We start from the raw sequence: 27,680 nt of genomic DNA, 5'->3' as shown, positions 1-27,680 counted from the left end.
TGTTCTTAGAGATGAAATGACCCCATTAGAGCGCATGTACCCGTTCCAGCGCTCGGTAAATAACCTGTTACCTATTCGTTACTTATTCGCTTTTAATGCGCGGGGTATACGGTGCACCTTGAAATAAATCGTTTTTTAATTGTGTTCAGGTCTCTGGTGGTAAGAATGTGTTCTTAGAGATGAAATGACCCTATTAGCGCGCATGTACCCGTTCCAGCGCTCGGTTAATACCCTGTTACCTATTCATTACCTATTCGTTACCTATTCGCTTATAATACATTTTTTTATACGTTGCACCTGTTAGAAAAGGATTTTCAATTATGTCCAGGTCTCAGTGGTAACAATGTGTTCTTAGAGATGAAATGACCCCATTACAGCGCATGTACCCGTTCCAGCGCTCGGTAAATTACCTGTTACCTATTCGTTACCTATTCGCTTTTAATGCGCGGGGTATACGGTGCACCTTGAAATAAATCGTTTTTTAATTGTGTTCAGGTCTCTGGTGGTAAGAATGTGTTCTTAGAGATGAAATGACCCTATTAGCGCGCATGTACCCGTTTCAGCGCTCGGTTAATACCCTGTTACCTATTCGTTACCTATTCGCTTATAATACATTTTTTTTATACGTTTCACCTGTTAGAAAAGGATTTTCAATTATGTGCATGTCTCAGGTGGTAACAATGTGTTCTTAGAGATGAAATTACCCTATTAGCGCTCATGTACCCGTTCCAGTGCTCGGTAAATAATCTTGTTACCTATTCGTTACCTATTCGCTTTTAATGCGCGGGGTATACGCTGCAACTGGAAATAAATCGTGTTTTAATTGTGTTCATGTCTGGTGGTAACAATGTGTTCTTAGAGAGATGAAATGACCCCACTAGAGCGCATGTACCCGTTCCAGCGCTCGGTAAATAACCTGTTACCTATTCGTTACTTATTCGCTTTTAATGCGCGGGGTATACGGTGCACCTTGAAATAAATCGTTTTTAAATTGTGTTCAGGTCTCTGGTGGTAAGAATGTGTTCTTAGAGATGAAATGACCCTATTAGCGCGCATGTACCCGTTCCAGCGCTCGGTTAATACCCTGTTACCTATTCGTTACCTATTCGTTACCTATTCGCTTATAATACATTTTTTTTATACGTTTCACCTGTTAGAAAAGGATTTTCAATTATGTCCATGTCTCAGGTGGTAACAATGTGTTCTTAGAGATGAAATTACCCTATTAGCGCTCATGTACCCGTTCCAGTGCTCGGTAAATAATCTTGTTACCTATTCGTTACCTATTCGCTTTTAATGCGCGGGGTATACGCTGCAAATTGAAATAAATCGTGTTTTAATTGTGTTCATGTCTGGTGGTAACAATGTGTTCTTAGAGATGAAATGACCCTATTAGCGCGCATTTACCCGTTCCAGCGCTCGGTTAATACCCTGTTACCTATTCGTTACCTATTCGTTACCTATTCGCTTATAATACATTGTTTTATACGTTGCACCTGTTAGAAAAGGATTTTCAATTATGTCCAGGTCTCAGACGGTAACAATGTGTTCTTAGAGATGAAATGACCCCATTAGAGCGCATGTACCCGTTCCAGCGCTCGGTAAATAACCTGTTACCTATTCGTTACCTATTCGCTTTTAATGCGCGGGGTATACGGTGCACCTTGAAATAAATCGTTTTTTAATTGTGTTCATGTCTGGTGGTAACAATGTGTTCTTAGAGATGAAATGACCCTATTAGCGCGCATGTACCCGTTCCAGCGCTCGGTTAATACCCTGTTACCTATTCGTTACCTATTCGTTACCTATTCGCTTATAATACATTTTTTTATACGTTTCACCTGTTAGAAAAGGATTTTCAATTATGTCCAGGTCTCAGACGGTAACAATGTGTTCTTAGAGATGAAATGACCCAATAAGAGCGCATGTACCCGTTCCAGCGCTCGGCAAATAACCTGTTACCTATTCGTTACCTATTCGCTTTTAATGCACGGGGTATACGCTGCAACTGGAAATAAATCGTGTTTTAATTGTGTTCATGTCTGGTGGTAACAATGTGTTCTTAGAGATGAAATGACCCCATTAGAGCGCATGTACCCGTTCCAGCGCTCGGTTAATACCCTGTTACCTATTCGTTACCTATTCGTTACCTATTCGCTTACATTATACGTCACCTGCAATTATGTCCAGGTCTCAGACGGTAACAATGTGTTCTTAGAGATGAAATGACCCAATAAGAGCGCATGTACCCGTTCCAGCGCTCGGCAAATAACCTGTTACCTATTCGTTACCTATTCGAATGCATATACGCTGCAACTGGAAATAAATCGTGTTTTAATTGTGTTCATGTCTGGTGGTAACAATGTGTTCTTAGAGATGAAATGACCCCATTAGAGCGCATGTACCCGTTCCAGCGCTCGGTAAATAACCTGTTACCTATTCGTTACTTATTCGCTTTTAATGCGCGGGGTATACGGTGCACCTTGAAATAAATCGTTTTTTAATTGTGTTCAGGTCTCTGGTGGTAAGAATGTGTTCTTAGAGATGAAATTACCCTATTAGCGCGCATGTACCCGTTCCAGCGCTCGGTTAATACCCTGTTACCTATTCGTTACCTATTCGTTACCTATTCGCTTATAATACATTTTTTTATACGTTTCACCTGTTAGAAAAAGATTTTCAATTATGTCCATGTCTCAGGTGGTAACAATGTGTTCTTAGAGATGAAATGACCCCATTAGAGCGCATGTACCCGTTCCAGCGCGCGGTAAATAACCTGTTACCTATTCGTTACCTATTCGCTTTTAATGCGCGGGGTATACGGTGCACCTTGAAATAAATCGTTTTTAATTGTGTTCAGGTCTCTGGTGGTAAGAATGTGTTCTTAGAGATGAAATTACCCTATTAGCGCGCATGTACCCGTTCCAGCGCTCGGTTAATACCCTGTTACCTATTCGTTACCTATTCGCTTATAATACATTTTTTTATACGTTTCACCTGTTAGAAAAGGATTTTCAATTATGTCCAGGTCTCAGACGGTAACAATGTGTTCTTAGAGATGAAATGACCCCATTAGAGCGCATTTACCCGTTCCAGCGCTCGGTAAATAACCTGTTACCTATTCGTTACCTATTCGCTTTTAATGCGCGGGGTATACGCTGCAACTTGAAATAAATCGTGTTTTAATTGTGTTCATGTCTGGTGGTAACAATGTGTTCTTAGAGAGATGAAATGACCCCACTAGAGCGCATGTACCCGTTCCAGCGCTCGGTAAATAACCTGTTACCTATTCGTTACTTATTCGCTTTTAATGCGCGGGGTATACGGTGCACCTTGAAATAAATCGTTTTTAAATTGTGTTCAGGTCTCTGGTGGTAAGAATGTGTTCTTAGAGATGAAATGACCCTATTAGCGCGCATGTACCCGTTCCAGCGCTCGGTTAATACCCTGTTACCTATTCGTTACCTATTCGTTACCTATTCGCTTATAATACATTTTTTTTATACGTTTCACCTGTTAGAAAAGGATTTTCAATTATGTCCATGTCTCAGGTGGTAACAATGTGTTCTTAGAGATGAAATTACCCTATTAGCGCTCATGTACCCGTTCCAGTGCTCGGTAAATAATCTTGTTACCTATTCGTTACCTATTCGCTTTTAATGCGCGGGGTATACGCTGCAAATTGAAATAAATCGTGTTTTAATTGTGTTCATGTCTGGTGGTAACAATGTGTTCTTAGAGATGAAATGACCCTATTAGCGCGCATTTACCCGTTCCAGCGCTCGGTTAATACCCTGTTACCTATTCGTTACCTATTCGTTACCTATTCGCTTATAATACATTGTTTTATACGTTGCACCTGTTAGAAAAGGATTTTCAATTATGTCCAGGTCTCAGACGGTAACAATGTGTTCTTAGAGATGAAATGACCCCATTAGAGCGCATGTACCCGTTCCAGCGCTCGGTAAATAACCTGTTACCTATTCGTTACCTATTCGCTTTTAATGCGCGGGGTATACGGTGCACCTTGAAATAAATCGTTTTTTAATTGTGTTCATGTCTGGTGGTAACAATGTGTTCTTAGAGATGAAATGACCCTATTAGCGCGCATGTACCCGTTCCAGCGCTCGGTTAATACCCTGTTACCTATTCGTTACCTATTCGCTTATAATACATTTTTTTATACGTTTCACCTGTTAGAAAAGGATTTTCATTTATGTCCAGGTCTCAGACGGTAACAATGTGTTCTTAGAGATGAAATGACCCAATTAGAGCGCATGTACCCGTTCCAGCGCTCGGTAAATAACCTGTTACCTATTCGTTACCTATTCGCTTTTAATGCACGGGGTATACGCTGCAACTGGAAATAAATCGTGTTTTAATTGTGTTCATGTCTGGTGGTAACAATGTGTTCTTAGAGATGAAATGACCCCTTTAGAGCGCATGTACCCGTTCCAGCGCTCGGTAAATAACCTGTTACCTATTCGTAACTTATTCGCTTTTAATGCGCGGGGTATACGGTGCACCTTGAAATAAATCGTTTTTTAATTGTGTTCAGGTCTCTGGTGGTAAGAATGTGTTCTTAGAGATGAAATTACCCTATTAGCGCGCATGTACCCGTTCCAGCGCTCGGTTAATACCCTGTTACCTATTCGTTACCTATTCGTTACCTATTCGCTTATAATACATTTTTTTATACGTTTCACCTGTTAGAAAAATATTTTCAATTATGTCAATGTCTCAGGTGGTAACAATGTGTTCTTAGAGATGAAATGACCCCATTAGAGCGCATGTACCCGTTCCAGCGCGCGGTAAATAACCTGTTACCTATTCGTTACCTATTCGCTTTTAATGCGCGGGGTATACGGTGCACCTTGAAATAAATCGTTTTTAATTGTGTTCAGGTCTCTGGTGGTAAGAATGTGTTCTTAGAGATGAAATTACCCTATTAGCGCGCATGTACCCGTTCCAGCGCTCGGTTAATACCCTGTTACCTATTCGTTACCTATTCGCTTATAATACATTTTTTTATACGTTTCACCTGTTAGAAAAGGATTTTCAATTATGTCCAGGTCTCAGACGGTAACAATGTGTTCTTAGAGATGAAATGACCCCATTAGAGCGCATTTACCCGTTCCAGCGCTCGGTAAATAACCTGTTACCTATTCGTTACCTATTCGCTTTTAATGCGCGGGGTATACGCTGCAACTTGAAATAAATCGTGTTTTAATTGTGTTCATGTCTGGTGGTAACAATGTGTTCTTAGAGAGATGAAATGACCCCACTAGAGCGCATGTACCCGTTCCAGCGCTCGGTAAATAACCTGTTACCTATTCGTTACTTATTCGCTTTTAATGCGCGGGGTATACGGTGCACCTTGAAATAAATCGTTTTTAAATTGTGTTCAGGTCTCTGGTGGTAAGAATGTGTTCTTAGAGATGAAATTACCCTATTAGCGCGCATGTACCCGTTCCAGCGCTCGGTTAATACCCTGTTACCTATTCGTTACCTATTCGTTACCTATTCGCTTATAATACATTTTTTTATACGTTTCACCTGTTAGAAAAGGATTTTCAATTATGTCCATGTCTCAGGTGGTAACAATGTGTTCTTAGAGATGAAATTACCCTATTAGCGCTCATGTACCCGTTCCAGTGCTCGGTAAATAATCTTGTTACCTATTCGTTACCTATTCGCTTTTAATGCGCGGGGTATACGCTGCAAATTGAAATAAATCGTGTTTTAATTGTGTTCATGTCTGGTGGTAACAATGTGTTCTTAGAGATGAAATGACCCTATTAGCGCGCATTTACCCGTTCCAGCGCTCGGTTAATACCCTGTTACCTATTCGTTACCTATTCGTTACCTATTCGCTTATAATACATTGTTTTATACGTTGCACCTGTTAGAAAAGGATTTTCAATTATGTCCAGGTCTCAGACGGTAACAATGTGTTCTTAGAGATGAAATGACCCCATTAGAGCGCATGTACCCGTTCCAGCGCTCGGTAAATAACCTGTTACCTATTCGTTACCTATTCGCTTTTAATGCGCGGGGTATACGGTGCACCTTGAAATAAATCGTTTTTTAATTGTGTTCAGGTCTGGTGGTAACAATGTGTTCTTAGAGATGAAATGACCCTATTAGCGCGCATGTACCCGTTCCAGCGCTCGGTTAATACCCTGTTACCTATTCGTTACCTATTCGTTACCTATTCGCTTATAATACATTTTTTTATACGTTTCACCTGTTAGAAAAGGATTTTCATTTATGTCCAGGTCTCAGACGGTAACAATGTGTTCTTAGAGATGAAATGACCCAATTAGAGCGCATGTACCCGTTCCAGCGCTCGGTAAATAACCTGTTACCTATTCGTTACCTATTCGCTTTTAATGCACGGGGTATACGCTGCAACTGGAAATAAATCGTGTTTTAATTGTGTTCATGTCTGGTGGTAACAATGTGTTCTTAGAGATGAAATGACCCCTTTAGAGCGCATGTACCCGTTCCAGCGCTCGGTAAATAACCTGTTACCTATTCGTTACTTATTCGCTTTTAATGCGCGGGGTATACGGTGCACCTTGAAATAAATCGTGTTTTAATTGTGTTCAGGTCTCTGGTGGTAAGAATGTGTTCTTAGAGATGAAATGATCCTATAAGCGCGCATGTACCCGTTCCAGCGCTCGGTTAATACCCTGTTACCTATTAGTTACCTATTCGTTACCTATTCGCTTATAATACATTTTTTTATACGTTTCACCTGTTAGAAACGGATTTTCATTTATGTCCATGTCTCAGGTGGTAACAATGTGTTCTTAGAGATGAATGACCCCATTAGAGCGCATGTACCCGTTCCAGCGCTCGGCAAATAACCTGTTACCTATTCGTTACTTATTCGCTTTTAATGCGCGGGGTATACGGTGCACCTTGAAATAAATCGTTTTTTAATTGTGTTCAGGTCTCTGGTGGTAAGAATGTGTTCTTACAGATGAAATTACCCTATTAGCGCGCATGTACCCGTTCCAGCGCTCGGTTAATACCCTGTTACCTATTCGTTACCTATTCGTTACCTATTCGCTTATAATACATTGTTTTATACGTTGCACCTGTTAGAAAAGGATTTTCAATTATGTCCAGGTCTCAGACGGTAACAATGTATTCTTAGAGATGAAATGACCCCATTAGAGCGCATGTACCCGTTCCAGCGCTCGGTAAATAACCTGTTACATATTCGTTACCTATTCGTTACCTATTCGCTTATAGTACATTTTTTTATACGTTTCACCTGTTAGAAAAGGATTTTCAATTATGTCCATGTCTCAGGTGGTAACAATGTGTTCTTAGAGATGAAATTACCCTATTAGCGCTCATGTACCTGTTCCAGCGCTCGGTTAATACCCTGTTACCTATTCGTTACCTATTTGTTACCTATTCGCTTATAATACATTTTTTTATACGTTGCACCTGTTATAAAAGGATTTTTAATTCAGTTCATATCTCTGGTGGTAATAATGTGTTCTTTTAGATGAAATACCCCTATTAGCGCGTATGTACTCGTTCCAGCGCTCGGATAATACCCTGTTACTGATTCGTTCCCTATTCGCTTTTAATGCGCGGGTTATATGCTGCACCTTGAAATAAATCGTTTTTCAATTGTGCCCATGTCTCTGGTGGTAACAATGTGTTCTTAGAGATGAAATGACTCTATTAGCACGCATGTACCCGTTCCAGCGCTCGCTTTATATCCTGTTACCTATTCGTTACCTATTCACTTATAATACGTTTGTTGTATGTTGCACCTTTTAGAAAAGGATTTTTAATTGTCTTCATGTCTTTTATGGTAACAATGTCTTCTTAGAGATGAAATTACCCTATTAGCGCGCATGTACCCGTTCCAGCGCTGGGTAAATACCCTGTTACCTATTCGTTACCTATTCGTTACCTATTCACTTATAATACGTTTATTGTACGTTGCACCTTTCAGAAAAGGATTTTCAATGGTGTCCGTGTCTCTGGTGGTAACAATGTGTTCTTAGAGATAAAATGACCCTATTAGAGCGCATGAACCCGTTCCAGCGCTCGCTTAATACCCTGTTACCTATTCGTTACCTATTCACTTATAATACGTTTGTTGTATGTTGCACCTTTTAGAAAAGGATTTTTAATTGTCTCCATGTCTTTTGTGGTAACAATGTGTTCTTAGAGATGAAATTACCCTATTAGCGCGCATGTAACCGTTCCAGCGCTCGGTACATACCCTGTTACCTATTCGTTACCTATTCACTTATAATACGTTAGTTGTACGTTGCACCTTTCAGAAAAGGATTTTCAATGGTGTCTGTGTCTATGGTGGTAACAATGTGTTCTTAGAGATGAAATAACCCTATTAGCGCGCATGTACCCGTTCCAGCGCTCGATAAATACCCTGTTACCTATTCGTTACCTATTCACTTATAAAACGTTTGTTGTACGTTGCACCTTTTAGAAAAGGATTTTCAATTGTGTCCATGTCTCTGATGGTAACAATGTGTTCTTAGAGATTAAATGACGCTATTAGCGCACATGTACCCGTTCCAGCGCTCGGTTATTACCCTGTTACCTATACGTTACCTATTCACTTATAATACGTTTGTTTTACGTTGCACCTTTTAGAAAAGGCTTTTCAATTGTGTCCATGTCTCTGGTGGTAACAATGTGTTCTAAGAGATGAAATGACCCTATTAGCGCATATGTACCCGTTCCAGCGCTCGGTTAATACCCTGTTACCTATTCGTTACCTATTCGTTACCTATTCGTTACTTATTCGCTTTAAATACGTTTGTTGTACGTTGCACCTTTTAGAAACGGATTTTCACTTGTGTTCATGTCTCTGGTGGTAACAATGTGTAATAAGAGATGAAATGACCCTATTTGCGTGCATGTACCCGTTCCAGCGCTCGGTTATTACCCTGTTACCTATTCGTTACTTATTCACTTATAATACGTTTGTTGTACGTTGCACCTTTTAGAAAAGGATTTTCAATTGTGTCCATGTCTCTGGTGGTAACAATGTGTTCTTAGAGATGAAATGACACTATTAGCGTACATGTACCCATTCCAGCGCTCGGTTAATACCCTGTTACCTATTCGTTACCTATTCGTTACCTATTCACTTATAATACGTTTGTTGTACGTTGCACCTTTTAGAAAAGGATTTTCAATTGTGTCCATGTCTCTGGTGGTAACAATGTGTTCTTAGAGATGAAATGACACTATTAGCGCGCATGTACCCGTTCCAGCGCTCGGTTAATACCCTGTTACCTATTCGTTACCTATTCGTTACTTATTCGCTTTATATACGTTTGTTGTACGTTGCACTTTTTAGAAAAGGATTTTTACTTGTGTTCATGTCTCTGGTGGTAACAGTGTGTTCTTAGAGATGAAACGACCCTATTAGCGCGCATGTACCCGTTCCAGCGCTCAGTTAATACCCTGTTACCTATTCGTTACCTATTCGTTACTTATTCGCTTATAATACGTTTGTTGTACGTTGCACCTTTTAGAAAAAGATTTTCATTTGTGTTCATGTCTCTGGTGGTAACAATGTGTTCTTAGAGGCATCACTCGCACCCGAAAAGTGGAAAAGGGTAAATATAAGTTGCAAAACTTGTTTCCCAATCCACTATAAATAAATATATTTAAATTAAAAAATAAAACGTGTGTTATGCGTTTGCTCTAGAAAAAAAGAAATATGTTTGTGTCTTTGGTGGTAACTGTCGGTTTTTAGAGGTGAAATAACCCTAATAGAACATATGTACCCGTTTCAGCGCTCGACTGATAACCTGTAACCTATTCGTTCCTTATTCGCTTTAAATACGCATGGTATACGTTGCACCTTGAAATAAATCGATTATCGATTGCTTTCACGTCTCTGGTGGTAATTATGTGTTCTGTGATCTGAGTTGAAAAAACTCTATTAGCGCATATGTACCCATTTCACCGCTCAGTGATACCCTGTTACTTATTCGTTCCTTATTCGCTTTTAAAACGTGTGTAATGCGTTGCACTTTAAAAAGAAATATTTTTGTGTCTCTGGTGGTAACTGTCGGTTCTTAGAGGAGAAATAACCTTAATCGAACATATGTACCCGTTTCAGCGCTCGACTACTTGAAATAAGAAGTAACAAATAGGTAACAAGGTATAAGCCGAACGCTGGAACGGGTACATACGCGCTAAAAGGGTTATTTCATCTCTAAGAACACATTGTTACCACCAGAGACATGAACACAAATGAAAATCTTTTTCTAAAAGGTGCAACGTACAACAAACGTATTATAAGCAAATAAGTAACGAATAGGTAACGAATAGGTAATAGGGTATCAACCGAGCGCTGGAACGGGTACATGCGCGCTAATAGTGTCATTTCATCTCTAAGAACACATTGTTACCACCAGAGACATGGACATAATTGAAAATCCTTTTCTAAAAGGTGCAACGTACAACAAACGTATTATAAGTGAATAGGTAACGAATAGGTAACGAATAGGTAACAGGGTATTAACCGAGCGGTGGAACGGGTACATGCGCGCTAATAAGGTCATTTCATCTCTAAGAACACATTGTTACCACCAGAGACATGGACACAATTGAAAATCCTTTTCTAAAAGGTGCAACGTACATCAAACGTATTATAAGTGAATAGGTAACGAATAGGTAACGAATAGGTAACAGGGTATTAACCGAGCGCTGGAACGGGTACATGTGCGCTAATAGGGTCATTTCATCTCTAAGAACACATTGTTACCACCAGAGACATGGACACAATTGAAAATCCTTTTCTAAAAGCTGCAACGTACATCAAACGTATTATAAGTGAATAGGTAACGAATAGGTAACGAATAGGTAACAGGGTATTAACCGAGCGCTGGAAAGGTACATGCACACTAATAGGGTCATTTCATCTCTAATTACACATTGTTACCACAAGAGACATGAACACAAGTAAAAATCCTTTTGTAAAAGGTGCAACGTACAACAAACGTATTATAAGTGAATAGGTAACGAATAGGTAACAGGGTATTAACCGAGCGCTGGAACGGGTACATGCGCGCTAATAGGGTAATTTCATCTCTAAGAACACATTCTTACCACCAGAGACCTGAACACAATTAAAAAACTATTTATTTCAAGGTGCAGCGTATACCCCCCGCATTAAAAGCGAATAGGTAACGAATAGGTAACAGGTTATTTACCGAGCGCTGGAACGGGTACATGCGCTCTAATGGGGTCATTTCATCTCTAAGAACACATTGTTACCGTCTGAGACCTGGACATAATTGAAAATCCTTTTCTAACAGGTGCAACGTATAAAAAAATGTATTATAAGCGAATAGGTAACGAATAGGTAACGAATAGGTAACAGGGTATTAACCGAGCGCTGGAACGGGTACATGCGCGCTAATAGGGTAATTTCATCTCTAAGAACACATTCCTACCACCAGAGACCTGAACACAATTAAAAAACGATTTATTTCAAGGTGCACCGTATACCCCGCGCATTAAAAGCGAATAGGTAACGAATAGGTAACAGGTTATTTACCGAGCGCTGGAACGGGTACATGCGCTCTAATGGGGTCATTTCATCTTTAAGAACATATTGTTACCGTCTGAGACCTGGACATAATTGAAAATCCTTTTCTAACAGGTGCAACGTATAAAAAAAATGTATTATAAGCGAATAGGTAACAGGGTATTAACCGAGCGCTGGAACGGGTACATGCGCGCTAATAGGGTAATTTCATCTCTAAGAACACATTCTTAGCACCAGAGACCTGAACACAATTAAAAAACGATTTATTTCAAGGTGCAGCGTATACCCCCCGCATTAAAAGCGAATAGGTAACGAATAGGTAACAGGTTATTTACCGAGCGCTGGAACGGGTACATGCGCTCTAATGGGGTCATTTCATCTTTAAGAACATATTGTTACCGTCTGAGACCTGGACATAATTGAAAATCCTTTTCTAACAGGTGCAACGTATAAAAAAATGTATTATAAGCGAATAGGTAACGAATAGGTAACGAATAGGTAACAGGGTATTAACCGAGCGCTGGAACGGGTACATGCGCGCTAATAGGGTAATTTCATCTCTAAGAACACATTCCTACCACCAGAGACCTGAACACAATTAAAAAACGATTTATTTCAAGGTGCACCGTATACCCCGCGCATTAAAAGCGAATAGGTAACGAATAGGTAACAGGGTATTAACCGAGCGCTGGAACGGGTACGTGCGCGCTAATAGGGTAATTTCATCTCTAAGAACACATTCCTACCACCAGAGACCTGAACACAATTAAAAAACGATTTATTTCAAGGTGCACCGTATACCCCGCGCATTAAAAGCGAATAAGTAACGAATAGGTAACAGGTTATTTACCGACCGCTGGAACGGGTACATGCGCTCTAATTGGGTCATTTCATCTTTAAGAACATATTGTTACCGTCTGAGACCTGGACATAATTGAAAATCCTTTTCTAACAGGTGAAACGTATAAAAAAATGTATTATAAGCGAATAGGTAACGAATAGGTAACGAATAGGTAACAGGGTATTAACCGAGCGCTGGAACGGGTACATGCGCGCTAATAGGGTCATTTCATCTCTAAGAACACATTGTTACCACCAGACATGAACACAATTAAAAAACGATTTATTTCAAGGTGCACCGTATACCCCGCGCATTAAAAGCGAATAAGTAACGAATAGGTAACAGGTTATTTACCGAGCGCTGGAACGGGTACATGCGCTCTAATGGGGTCATTTCATCTTTAAGAACATATTGTTACCGTCTGAGACCTGGACATAATTGAAAATCCTTTTCTAACAGGTGCAACGTATAAAAAAATGTATTATAAGCGAATAGGTAACGAATAGGTAACGAATAGGTAACAGGGTATTAACCGAGCGCTGGAACGGGTACATGCGCGCTAATAGGGTCATTTCATCTCTAAGAACACATTGTTACCACCAGACATGAACACAATTAAAAAACGATTTATTTCAAGGTGCACCGTATACCCCGCGCATTAAAAGCGAATAGGTAACGAATAGGTAACAGGTTATTTACCGAGCGCTGGAACGGGTACATGCGCTCTAATGGGGTCATTTCATCTTTAAGAACATATTGTTACCGTCTGAGACCTGGACATAATTGAAAATCCTTTTCTAACAGGTGCAACGTATAAAAAAATGTATTATAAGCGAATAGGTAACGAATAGGTAACGAATAGGTAACAGGGTATTAACCGAGCGCTGGAACGGGTACATGCGCGCTAATAGGGTAATTTCATCTCTAAGAACACATTCTTAGCACCAGAGACCTGAACACAATTAAAAAACGATTTATTTCAAGGTGCAGCGTATACCCCCCGCATCAAAAGCGAATAGGTAACGAATAGGTAACAGGTTATTTACCGAGCGCTGGAACGGGTACATGCGCTCTAATGGGGTCATTTCATCTCTAAGAACACATTGTTACCGTCTGAGACCTGGACATAATTGAAAATCCTTTTCTAACAGGTGCAACGTATAAAAAAATGTATTATAAGCGAATAGGTAACGAATAGGTAACGAATAGGTAACAGGGTATTAACCGAGCGCTGGAACGGGTACATGCGCGCTAATAGGGTAATTTCATCTCTAAGAACACATTCCTACCACCAGAGACCTGAACACAATTAAAAAACGATTTATTTCAAGGTGCACCGTATACCCCGCGCATTAAAAGCGAATAGGTAACGAATAGGTAACAGGTTATTTACCGAGCGCTGGAACGGGTACATGCGCTCTAATGGGGTCATTTCATCTTTAAGAACATATTGTTACCGTCTGAGACCTGGACATAATTGAAAATCCTTTTCTAACAGGTGCAACGTATAAAAAAATGTATTATAAGCGAATAGGTAACGAATAGGTAACGAATAGGTAACAGGGTATTAACCGAGCGCTGGAACGGGTACATGCGCGCTAATAGGGTAATTTCATCTCTAAGAACACATTCTTAGCACCAGAGACCTGAACACAATTAAAAAACGATTTATTTCAAGGTGCAGCGTATACCCCCCGCATCAAAAGCGAATAGGTAACGAATAGGTAACAGGTTATTTACCGAGCGCTGGAACGGGTACATGCGCTCTAATGGGGTCATTTCATCTCTAAGAACACATTGTTACCGTCTGAGACCTGGACATAATTGAAAATCCTTTTCTAACAGGTGCAACGTATAAAAAAATGTATTATAAGCGAATAGGTAACGAATAGGTAACGAATAGGTAACAGGGTATTAACCGAGCGCTGGAACGGGTACATGCGCGCTAATAGGGTAATTTCATCTCTAAGAACACATTCTTACCACCAGAGACCAGAACACAAGTAAAAAACGATTTATTTCAAGGTGCACCGTATACCCCGCGCATTAAAAGCGAATAAGTAACGAATAGGTAACAGGTTATTTACCGAGCGCTGGAACGGGTACATGTGCTCTAATGGGGTAATTTCATCTCTAAGAACACATTGTTACCACCAGAGATATGAATTTAATTGAAAATCCTTTTCTAAAAGGTGCAACGTACAACAAACGTACTATAAGTGAATAGGTAACGAATAGGTAACGAATAGGTAACAGGGTATTAACCGATCGCTGGAACGAGTACATATGCGCTTCAAGGGGTATTTCATCTATAAGAACACATTATTACCACCAGAGATATGAACACAATTGGAAATCCTTTTCTAAAAGGTGCAACGTACAACAAACTTTTTAAAAGCGAATTAGGAACGAATATTTAACAGGGTATTATCCGACCGCTGGAACGGATACAAATGCACTTATAGAGTTATATCACCTCTAAGAGCCCAAATCTTCCACCAGAGACAACAAAACAATTGAAAATCATGTTTTAAAAGGTGCAACGTAAGATACACGTATTATAAGGGAATTATAAGCGAGTGATGGAACGAATTAAACAAGGTAATAGCATGCTCCGAAACGATGTACACCCTGCTTACATGTTTAACTCTACCACATTATGTAAGTATGTGCCTGCCCCTAGACAAGAGCCTGAAATTAAGTAGTTATCGTTTGTTTTTGTGTTACATATTTCCGTTTATTTTTTTGTATATGAAATACGGCCGTCAGTTTTGTTGTTTGAATTGTATGAGGTTGTCATGTCTGGGCCTTTTATAGGTGACTACACGGTTTGGGCTATGCTCATTGTTGAAGGCCGTACAGTGAACTATAGTTGATAATTTCTGTGTCATTTTGGTCTAATGTGGAGTGTTGTCTCATTGGCAATCATACCACATCTTCGTTTTTACGCAAGCGCTAACACGGTGATTTCATCACGTCGAACCAAGATCCATCTTCAAACATACGGACATAAAGCAGTTAAAAGGTAGAACGTATAAAAAACAAGTAAGGAACAAATGCGTATCGAACATGAAGTAAAAGGATCGGTTGAGCACAAACACATATAAATAGGTCATAAAAAGATCATTTTACCTCAACCAATTCAGAACTATTACCATATGTAAGACTATTAACAACTAGGTTTGTAATTGCTAGCAATAACGGAAGGCACCCCTTCCCCCTATTACCAGGTGAGCGGCAGCCATTTTGACAATTCCAAAGTCAAAGAGAGCATCTACAGATGTCTAGTAACATTTTTGCAAAGTTTCATTAAGTTTGAACATTTTGAATTTTTGATATTTTTGCTGTTTCCATGGTTACGGCGGCCATTTTGAAAATTCTAACTTCAAAATCCAACTCTGCCTATGCCAGTTACCATTCCTGTAAAGTTTCATCCAGTTTGCGGAAAATTCTTATTTTTGAATTTTTTGACCTTTTTGCATTGTTTCCATGGTAACAAGACCTATTTTGGAAATTCCAACTCCAATGTTGCTCATCATTACTGTGAAGTTTCATGAAGTTTTGAGCAGTTTTAGAATTTTGAAAATTTTGGTGTAGTTTCCATGGCAACATAGTAGTTCCAATGATCGCCAAAATCATCCAACACCTGTATATAGTGGGCACCTACATTGTTTTAAAATATGATGATTCTAAGTTGAAGCATATCCAAACAGTTCACCAAAAACCAAAAACTCATTTTTTTCACAATTGTGCCGTTTCCATGGTAACGGCAGCCATATTAAACTAGTCCATGCCATAATTAAAAAGGGGGAAGGATATTAAAAATCAAATAAGTAGCGAATAGGTAACGAATAGGGAATAGGGAATAGGTAACGAATAGGTAACGAATAGGGAATAGGGAATAGGTAACGAATAGGTAACGAATAGGTAACGAATAGGGAATAGGGAATAGGTAACGAATAGGCAACGAATAGGGAATAGGGAATAGGTAACGAATAGGGAATAGGGAATAGGTAACCAACTTGACGCCCATCGCGCTACCAATATTGCTCTTGGAAACCAATAAATTTATCCACATTGCACCATTACGATCCTTATATGTCAGTTGTATTTTAAAAGACAAATGTATCAACTAGCTAATGAGCATCAGTTAATAATCTTGTCTGCATTGATTCAACTTAAAACTATTGTCTGATCGGTTGTCAGGTGGAATTTTCGAAAATTCATAAACATTTAAAAAAATTCTAATTAATATTTCGTGGAAGGGCAGACTAGATTTTTTTAGTGTATGAAGACTATAAACCCTAGTTATCACACACAAAAAATTAGAATTTTTCGAAGATATGCATTTTCATCACCCAACTTGAAAGACTGTCGTCAAGTACTTTCAGTAAAAAAAAAAAACAGCTATTCGAACACACCTTCTCTGTTTTTTGTGACTCATTAGATAGGTCTTTCACTTGACCCATATATTTGATCTTTTAGTACTGTGATTTTTTTGTGTTATAAAGTCAACCTGTAGCTTTAATATATAAAAATGATAGAATCTGAAGCGAGACGATGTATGAAATATTCTTATTTTGTACGATATCAAGACAAAATACTCAACTCAAACACGCCCTTACATAAAAAGGCGCACTCGATTTTCTCTTTCCGATACAATTGTTACCCATTTTTTGAAATTTTTTCTTCAGTCACATAATGGAAGGGCAGACAAGAAAATTACTGAACTAATAGATTGATATGTTTTCCGTCCGTGGTAATTTTTTCATAAAAATCGGAGGTTATGCATTTTCTTCATCCAACTTGAAAGATACATGTACCCATGTCGTCGACTGATATCTAATTGTTCTGCTTAACTATGTACTAGATAAATTGAAAACTTATGCAAATGGTGTTTTTAAAATAAAACACCTCGTAGTTGAGAAGAAAATTGCAATTTTGTTTGTTTCTATTAACTTTTTAAAATTTTGTCACTATAGTAAACAATACAGTAAACATTTATCGCCTTCTCTAACAAAGAGATTCGATTCTTTTGTTCTATTTCAACCTGGTTTCCGACTGTAATATAAAGTTAAGTTAACAATATAAAAATTTAGAATGCATGTGCCATTCTTAAAAGAATTATGAGAGACTGTTATATACAATTATAAAACAACAGAATTAAAACATAGTTTTGTTATTCATGTTATTTACACAAATAAAAACATAAATTTAAGTGGAATATCACCATGCACATTCAAGGATAAAACCTGATACATGTACATAATAAAAACAACAATGATTTTAAAAGTATAAGATACTATTTCGTCGCAATAAAATATTATGGCAGGTTTTGGCAACAGAACTACAAACATTTTCATTTTGTGAATGTGAATTGATTACATTTTAAAATTAATCGACCCAATCCCTGCGGCCTTAAACTGGGGAGGGGTGTAGAAGAGGAGTAATAAAGTGCAATGGCAGTTAAGTTCTAACACCAATTCGAGACTTGCGTGCTGTTGATCCCTGTCGATCACAAGTCATCCAAGTCAGGAGCCTGCAGTTCAGTGGTTGTGGTTTCTTTTTGTATAACATATTGTTTTTTTTATTCATTTTCTCGTTTGAATTGCTTTACATTTGTTATTTCGGACCCTTTGGTAGCTGAGTACCAGGTACGGGTTTTGTCTGTTGTTGAAGACCGTACGGATACCTAGTATGGTTGTTAATGGCTTTCAGCAATGAGCAAAATCCATACCGCATAGACAGTTATAAAAGGCCCCAAAATGACAAATTGTTTAGAAAAAATATATAATATATTTAATTTCTGTGTTATTTTGTCTCATTTAGAGATTAGACAAATCCACATCTTCTTATATTATATGTTCTTGAATATGACCAATCGTTTTCATAGATATAGGATGATGTGGTGTGAGTGTCAATGAGACAACTCTCCATCCAAATAACAATTTATAAAAGTAAACCATTATAGGTCAAGTTGTTGTGGGAGGGGGAAATTATGATAACAAATTATTGAACGTCCATATCTTTGATCTACGAAAAATAATCAATAATTGGCGTACGAAAGAGGATTTAATTATAGATTGTAATGCGAATAAGTTTCTAAGTTTCCTTTTTATATGTTATTGTAACCGAACACCAATAATACTGACTCTTGGTATTGTCTTTTTAATTTTAGTTATGGGGTTGTGAGTTTAATAACATATTATTTGAATATCCCTTAGGTATCATTCGCCTCTCATTTAACACATGTCTTGTATAGTGTGTGTACTTACATTATTACTATGTTTGTGTGTTCGTACAATTGGATCCTCTATATCTTTACTGATAGCTTTCGAACGTTTGGATTGGTCTAGTACAGCACGATAATAGATCACATCTCCAAATTCTAAAACCTGAAGAAAGTTGTATGCATTTTAGAACCAAGCTTCAGTAGTAGTGAAACATAAAGCATTAATAGGGGACGAACTGTTTTTGTGTTTCGCCTACGATTACTCTTGTCAGTGTAAAGGTGTAATGTTGACCTCAAAAGTGGCCTTTGTTAGTCTTGTATTATTTTTAATTTTAATTTCTTGTTTGCAATTTGGACTTTAGTATGGCGTTCATTATCACTGAACTAGTATATATATTTGTTTACGGGCCAGTTGAAGGACGCCTCCGGGTGCGGGAATTTCGCGCTGCATTGAAGACCTGTTGGTGACCTTCTGCTGTTGTCTGTTCTTTGGTCGGGTTGTTTTCTCTTTGACACATTCCCCCTTTCCATTCTCAATTTTATGATAAATGGCAACACGTACACGACTTAACTGAATTATTATAGACCCCTGACTTTGGACAACCTACATACCAAATGTGGCGGGTTTAAAACAATTATGTCGATCTTTATCAAATCTCAAACAATGTGTGCAGCCATTTAAAAGTTACTATGATCAAAGATCTGACCTCAACATTAAATTATCATAATAACAAATCAAGGTTAGTGTAAGAAATATCAAAAACACAGGTCCAAACAAACAATGTAGGTAACAATAATATCTTGTACCACGGAATCATGCGATTCTACCTATACTACACCCATAAAATTTCCATACAGATTACACTGTTTCGCTATACGAACAAACCCTGCTGCTTTGTTCAAGACCAAGGCCAGCATGACGAGTCAACGTTGTTACGTAAAAAGGCATAATTGATAATAATTATCCAGGTACCCTAATTATCCTATCATTAAGTTTTTCAACTGCCCCCGTTAAAGGAATACTTTTGCTCTAGTTTATTAATACTACACGATTCCGAAACAGTGATATGCACCTATTTTTAAAAATCTGGTTTGACACATAGGAGGGACGTCACTAGTCTACTACTGACTAGTACCTTTGTAATGGGACACGTTGTTATGCTATCATAAAATTATCTACATTCAGAATGCATCGTGCACACAACATATTCAGTGAATGATTGTTGCTTTATGTCCCATAAAATTAGTAGTTCATGCACATTTTGGAAGAAAACAAATCGAATTAAGCATTTAATAATTGTGTTCCGCATAGTGGGCAATAATCAAGACTTCCTCTACAAAAAGAGGAATTTGGACATGGATATCATTTGAACCTGTAAAAGAGTTTTTGTAAAGGTTATAAACCTGCACAAAGCATGGTAATCATATAAATGCTATGTTAAAGTTCCCAATCAGATTAGACGTGGTTATGTATTTATACCTCCAGTAAAGCCAGACAATTAAAAAAAAATCTTTTCAGTAGGATGTTTACTGTCTGTTGACAGAAGATTAGCTAACCACATGTTTATATCCAGTCATGCATGGGGCTGTTCAAATTTTTTTGATTGTTTATGATTAAAAATCCAAAATGCGCTACTGGACTAGGACAGCCCAATCATTTTCTAATAAACTGATGCCATAAATAGAATACAGTCTTACATCACATGAAACTGTACATAGCCTGTGTATTACTTACTTTTCTTAAGCTTTCACATTTAAATTCTGGATACTCCTTACAAAACCATTCCTTAGGATCCTCTTTTCGTGTTGTTCTAAAACAAAATTTATCTGAATATGTTCCTTTCTCTGAGGTAATACTATTGATTAGTAAGAGAGAATACGCCGTGTACAATAGTAAAAAGAAAAAACTCATAACAGTTTAGTGACATGAATGTTAAACGGAAATTAAAAACAAATCAACGAATTAAACACTTCCAACGATTCCATATCCAATTCTTTTCTTCCAAACTTCCTGCTTGAATAATTAATAATAAACCGACGTCTATTTTAAATACAAAGATTAAAATCCACAAGTTAAATCGTGCATTTAAATTTAATTTATCAACAAAATCATCAATGCAACACATGCAGTTTCGTTTTTAAATTGAATTGATTAAAAGCCATTACAGAATTCCAAACGTTTGTTTAGGTTTATCGATTTATGAACTTGCCTTTGTGTAAGTGATTCTTTTGTTTTATCCAACCGTAATAATTATACATGTATTTATTTAAATGAATGAATGTGTATTTCAGTTATATTTACATTTTGTTATAACTGAGTTTTTTGTTTTTTGTTTGTATATTTCGTGTCAATACATATACTTTAATATCTACAACTGGTGGTTTAGCTACCCCACATGGTCGTGGTTGTTTTAAAAAAATATATTTTATTGTCGTTTTACCTTAATGAACATCTAATACAAGTCTCACCTGTTTTACTTGGCCATTTAAATAATTTGTTTATGTTAGTTACTATCTGATCACTAACGGCTTTTTTTATTACTGAAGTTATGTCTATTTTTGAATGATCAATTTATAGTTCTCATATTCTATTACTTTTCACAAATTGGATCAATATATGGATGTAATTAACATTCTGCACTCTAAACCATGTGCAATGTTACGTATTTATAGATTTTAAACAGTAGAAATTCTGAATGTTTTGTTGGGAACATTATATATATATATAGTCTTCCAGGGTACGTTAAAGGACTATTGATTCAGTTCTCTGATGGGTCTGTAATATGTTGGTTGCCCTTCGTAAATTATTAAGTATGCCTTCTGATTATACAAACTTGTCAAATAACGGCCGGCCTCCAGTCTATGTCCATAAGTGCCTAAAGGAGTATGTTCGGTAAGGACCATATTTGGCCCCAATTATGATATTGAATGATACAAGAAAAAAATATGTTTTAAGGTTCTTAAAAGACATGCGAGAAAGTAAATTAGAACTACATTTGTGTCAAAGTTTTATTCGAAAGCGTTGATTTCTACATCCAAAATAGGTCACTTTAACAAAATTGACAGGATTTCAACCAAATTTAGGACCAGGAAACATAGAGCGCAGGCGTCGAGAAACTGATTAATCAAACTAAACATGTAAAATGTAATTACAAACATTGTGTCCAAAGATCTTGTTTGTCGACGTATGAGCTCTATGTTTCCTGTTCAATAATCAATGCAAAATTTACCAACTATCATTGACACGGCCGACACTCGGCTAACCGAGAGATTGGTCGGTTAATCTATATTGAGTATCCGGCTATATCGGCGGTTGGTCTGTTAATCGGGTTGGCTAAAGTCTGTTAATCAGGTGTTATCGAGAAAATCATTGAAAACTCAGCATGTTTCATTGTATAGCCTTTTAAATATATGTTTATCATTAAAAATATGTATGTCTAACAAAACTATTCAATGTACTGAATCCAGTGGTGTAATTATTATTTTTCTAGCTTCTATGTACGATCTATAAAATGAAAAGGCAAGTTACTCATCAATAAATTTATACACATTTTACACACACAAAATGTACACAAAATGACACTTGTGTTGAATTTACTTGCATGCAATATTTTGAACATCGAAAAAAGACAGGCATTATGTGTGTTAACCAAATTGATATCATTGTGTGAAAAATCTACACGAAAATCCGTATTTTGGTGACATAAATCAATCTTTTTTTTAAACCTGGTCTGTTAATGGGTTGGATGTATAAAACCCGGTCTGTTAAGTGGTCTGTTAAGAGTTATGAATGACAATAAAAGTATAATTTTATTACTATATAGTGTGTTAATTTGGTAGGCTCAAGACGAGCGGCTAAAATATACGGAAACAACACTTGAGCAATGGAACATAAAATATATACGGAAACAAAACATGAGCAATGGAATATAAAATATACGGAAACAAAACACATGAACAATTAACAATTCAATAGGCAATGGATATTGAAAATTGATAAAAGTGGTTTCAAAAAGTGTTAAATTAGAGTAAAATTAATTTTATCCGAGAATGGTCGCATATATTCTGTGAATTATGTTTTATTGTCATGAATGACACCAATTTGTCATCTACATTGGTGACCAGTACATAAATCAGAGATTAACGTCGTAATGTAACTAAACATCAGTAAGTAAAATATATTGGGATGCCTAAATATAAAGAATAGAGAAAGAATAATGAGCAAGATAAATAAAATGTATAGAAAAGTAACATAACAATTTAAAGAATACAGAAATAATCAACACCCCAATCCGGACCCTCATGGTATACACGAGAATCTGGATGGAGATACAGAATATAAATAAAAGATAAGGACAGTAGAGAGTGATGCATTGCTAAAAAAGAGAGAAAAAAAACAATAATTGTTTAAGAATAAAGACATGAAACCACCCTGGGTGTTGAAACAGTAACGGATTGCGATGTACTCATATTGGTAACAAATGCTTGAAGTTTACATGTGGACAACTGCAGTTCTCCACTGCAAATATGTAGATAAGGAACTAAACGGAATAACATGAATTTAAACTTAATACAACCAAATGTAGCTGCATTCGCTCCTTTCCATTAACTTCTTTAGAATGATTTATAAACAACAGATGATTAAGTAATAGAAGAAAAGAACCAATTGGATGATGCTGACGAATTTGAGTTAAACGTCCAGTGACAAATATCATGTACATATGAGAACGACAACACGTTATATGTACCCTGTGTTGTATTAGAAAGACACGTTCAGTCGGATTTGAGAACATGCTACTTTTTGCAGACACAAAAATTAAGGCTGATTGAAATCGTTAATAATAAATTCATGCATATTCCAGCGGCCAACCCAGATCACGCTATATTGAAGTGACACACTCTTCAATAAAATGCAAAGAAAGTCAAAACAAAAATGCGTTTACTGGAAGGATAGTGCTGCACCGTGTTATCATTTTTTTTACTCAAGAATCTCTCATTCTTAACTTTTTCAATGGGAAAATATAAAGGTAGCAAAACTATTTTCGTGGCTAAATAACTCTTAACTGACACAATTTCAATTGTCCAACCCATTAACAGACTTAATAACCCATAATTTTCACTAAAACGTGGTATTACTCACGTTATATTACAACTATGAATTATTTACTAATGTCAATTTATATGAAAGAACCAAAGTAGTATTTTGTGTCTTTTAAATGATATCTAAAATTGTTTGTTTCGCCTTTTATTAAAAAAATTGCTATGCGTGTAGTCATAAATACTACATATTTGCGCGACGCCTTTTACTTTTACTGAAAACTGCGTAGACTATGAAATGTTTTTAAAGGTGGAAAATGTTCTATGATAGATATCATTTTGTCAGACACTTTTCTTTTTTTGATTTGATTCTTATAATATGACAAAAATCTGTATATTTGATAGAGTTTAACATTAAATTGTGCGTTTTACTCTTAGCAGACGTATAGCCAACCCGATTAACAGACCAATCTCCCATATAGCCGCATACTCAATATAGATTAACCGACCAATCTCTCGGTTAGCCGAGTGTCGGCCGTGATTGATAGTTCGTCGAAATTAAAAATAAGTACTGTTTATGACATCATCAGTAGAACGCAGGAAAGTAAATTTTCAACAAAAAGACTTAGTTCCTCTATTGTCAATGTATAAGCTGTGATTCCTTGTGATATTGGTCAATAAATCCTAATTTGAAATTTTAGGTCAACTGACAAGAGGGCCATTGAAGGGCCTTATCGAACCTACTCCTTTTTGCCCATATCCAAAATAGGATTACCTCAAATTTCCAATGATAGGCCAACTTTCCGCCTTTCATTCCGATTGTCCTAATCACCTATTGCATTGTCCTCAATAAACATGAAATAGTTGCCACTGGACATTTAACCGAGAACTGAAGACACATTATTATTATTATTAAAGAACATTTAATAAAAAAAAACGTTTACATATACATATATAAACAATGTGATTGACAAACATTAAGTCATTTGTAAGCCTACTATGTTTTCTTAATCAATTTATAGACCTAGGCCTATGAGAGATAACTCCTGATCGATTTTTGTTGTTTAGCAAGTATTACAGTATAATTGTATTCATGTGGATATATGGCCTTTTTAAATCCAAACATCGTATATTCAATGAAAATTACGATTTTAAAGGTGTCCATCTTTTGCATAAATATGTTTGTAACGTAATTTATATGAGGATTTTAGTTTAATTTAAACTAAATATTATTTAATCGATTCCATTTCTTTATTTACAATACACAGTGTTTAAATAGAGAGAGGGCTGCATGTGACTGGATTGAATTAGTGTATCAGAATTTTTCATTTTCATTGCAGATGGAATAGCACATCCTAAATTTTACGGTGATGTTGTTTACCGATCCAGAAAACTAATAAAAATCCGGGTAAACTTATCAATGACTTTTAAAAAAATTTAAGAGTTACCAATTCAGCACTTTAATTATATTGTTTTTATTGGTATAAATATTGAGTATGCACTTGCTCGATACTACAATCTGTCGATATCTATCTTTTGGCCGTGCACAATGTCATGTTTGGATGTTGGATAAAATTATGTATTAATTGATATATAATTAATCTTAGATACACGATGTCTTTTATAAGTTGTTATTGTCTTTAAACTAGCTGCCAGTAACTGTGAATGTACTCTTAGATATGTACTTTGTGTCTTTCGTTGTTAAGGATGTATAAATACCCTGCCACGTCCAGTCTGTGTTTTTTGTTAGATGTTTTTATGCTGTATATCGATCTAATAAGTTCAGCTATTTTCAATTTTTTTTATAAATTGCTTTTTGTTGAACTGTTACAACACTGTCACAGGTTTACATCGTTCAAATTACAGTCCTGCAAATGCAATAATACTTACTTCACATTGTAAATTCAACTGACTTTCGTGAGATATTTATTTTGGATTTTAGGCAAATAGAAAAAGTCAAATACATGTAAATCTTAGCACATCCTCATTTTTACGGAAATATTGTTAACCGTGCCCGGAAATTTAGAAATGATCCATGTAAACTTGTCGCTCCATTAAATAAACTTATTCTAAAAGGTTACCTATTCAACATTGTAATAAGATCATTGAATATTGTTTTTATTGGTATATATGTTGATTTTGTTATCAGTAAATTAAAAGGTAACGTAAATATTATATGTATGTTATATACATATACACATTCATGGATCTACAATCTGTCGGTACCTGTAACTTGGCATTGCACAAGGTCATGTTTTTTCTCTGACTGTTTATGACGTCTGTACACTAAATCCATTGGATGTTGGATGTGTACGGATTGATAGTTTAGTCTTAGATGCATGATTTTTTTATTAGTTGTTAGTGGCTTTGAACTAGCTGTCAGATAACTGCGAGTACTCTCAGATCTGTTCATTGTGTCTTTTTGTGTAGGAATGTATAAGTACCCGGCCACGTCCACTTGTATTTTTGTCCATCTGATAAGTTAAGCCTTTTTCAATGATTTTTATAGCTCGTTCTTATGTAGTACTGTTATACCACTGTCCCAGGTTAGGGGGAGAGTTGGGACCCCTCTAACATGTTTAACCCCGCCACATTGTTTATGTATGTGCCTGTTCCAAGTCAGGAGCCTGTAACTCAGTGGTTGTCGTTTGTTTATGTGTTTCATATTTGTTTTTCGTTCATTTTTTTTATATAAATAAGGCCCTTAGTTTTCTCGTTTGAATTGTTTTACATTGTCATATCGGGGCCTTTTATAGCTGACTATGCGGTATATGGGCTTTGCTCATTGTTGAAGGCCGTACGGTGACCTATAGTTGTTAAAATATGTGTCATTTTGGTCTCTTGTTGACAGTTGTCTCATTGGCAATCATATCACATCTTCTTTTATATTAGATCTGTCCTCATATAATAGCATAACGAAAACTAGGAAATTACACAATGCACAATCTGCTCGAATTCTCAGGAGGAAATGGTTTGATTCAAACTACTTGCTGCATGTACGGAATTTCACCAACAGTGGTCGCCATTTAGTTTTTATGTGTTAAGCTGTGTCAGCACATAATTCGGTGTAGGTTAAATAAAAACATACAGTGATATCTCCGATGAATCGTTTACTGAAGACACGATGATCTCGATTTGGTTAGGGGGTCCGTCATTTCTGTATTCTTCAATAATTATTGTTTAATCCATATTTCTCTATTCTATAGGGAAAACAGTACTATTACATTTTCCCAGCATTAGGTTGGCCTTTTGTGTACCCAAGACAGGTGAAGGAGTCAACTTAGGAGCGCTGTGATTGGATGTAAGGGTACAATATATTTTTTTATTTATCTATGATTAACTGCAGTGTTTATATTTACAATATAAATTTTAAAACCTATTGAAATATTTTCTAGAGAATTATTCGAAAAGGCTTTCAAAATTTTATAAATTTGCTGCAAAATGACGGTGGGCATGTATAACATAAACAAGCTCCGTTGGAAATTGGTCATGATACTATTTGGCTTCAATTTTTAAAATAGAGTAATAAAGTACTAACACCACACATAACTGTTTTATCCAGGTTTTTATTATAAAAAGTGGTAAAATTAGAAAAAGTTAGTATTGTCGCCTATGGCAGAATAAATAGTACCGTTTTCCCTTTACCCATAATTCTCTATTCTTTATTTTTAAGTCCATTTTTTTTATTCTTTCTATTTTTTGGTCATTATTCTCTATTCTGTAATTCCCATCCACCCCCTCATACACATCATTATTTTAGTTTAATAGCAGTTACAACATTTTGCTGGTATAACTAGAAGATTGTACATAATGAATATCGGTTTGTTTTTGTGAGAAGTAACAGAAATTTAAATAACACGATGTCTGTTCTTGTAACAATTTACTAACAAAAAAGATCGATTATTGTTTTTTGCACTTTGAAAAGAAATTATATTTTCTAACAAAAGGTGATCGATTCAACAAACTTTTAAACTTAACTGTAAAGAAAATCTATTGACAAT

General features: G+C 36.6%; 1 protein-coding gene across 2 annotated transcripts in view; it reads right to left on the bottom strand.

Annotated features, from left to right (window-relative positions):
* Positions 1 to 21,019, bottom strand: part of LOC139515574 (furin-like) — a 49,695-nt gene extending 28,676 nt beyond the window's left edge. The window contains exons 1-2 of one of the 2 annotated variants that reach the window (XM_071305151.1): positions 20,378 to 21,019; positions 18,686 to 18,805 (exon numbers count right to left, since the gene is read on the bottom strand). In XM_071305151.1, coding sequence (XP_071161252.1) covers positions 18,686 to 18,805; positions 20,378 to 20,554 — 297 coding nt within the window. In that variant the 5' untranslated portion in view covers positions 20,555 to 21,019. The remainder of the gene's footprint in view (positions 1 to 18,685; positions 18,806 to 20,377) is intronic. The other variant, XM_071305152.1, reaches the window with a different exon arrangement.
* Between the last annotated feature and the right edge of the window lie 6,661 nt (positions 21,020 to 27,680).

The sequence above is a fragment of the Mytilus edulis genome, chromosome 3, assembly GCF_963676685.1.
Source record: "Mytilus edulis chromosome 3, xbMytEdul2.2, whole genome shotgun sequence".
In the NCBI taxonomy this organism is placed as follows: Eukaryota; Metazoa; Mollusca; class Bivalvia; order Mytilida; family Mytilidae; genus Mytilus; species Mytilus edulis.
This window is presented reverse-complemented; position numbering and strand designations above follow the sequence as displayed.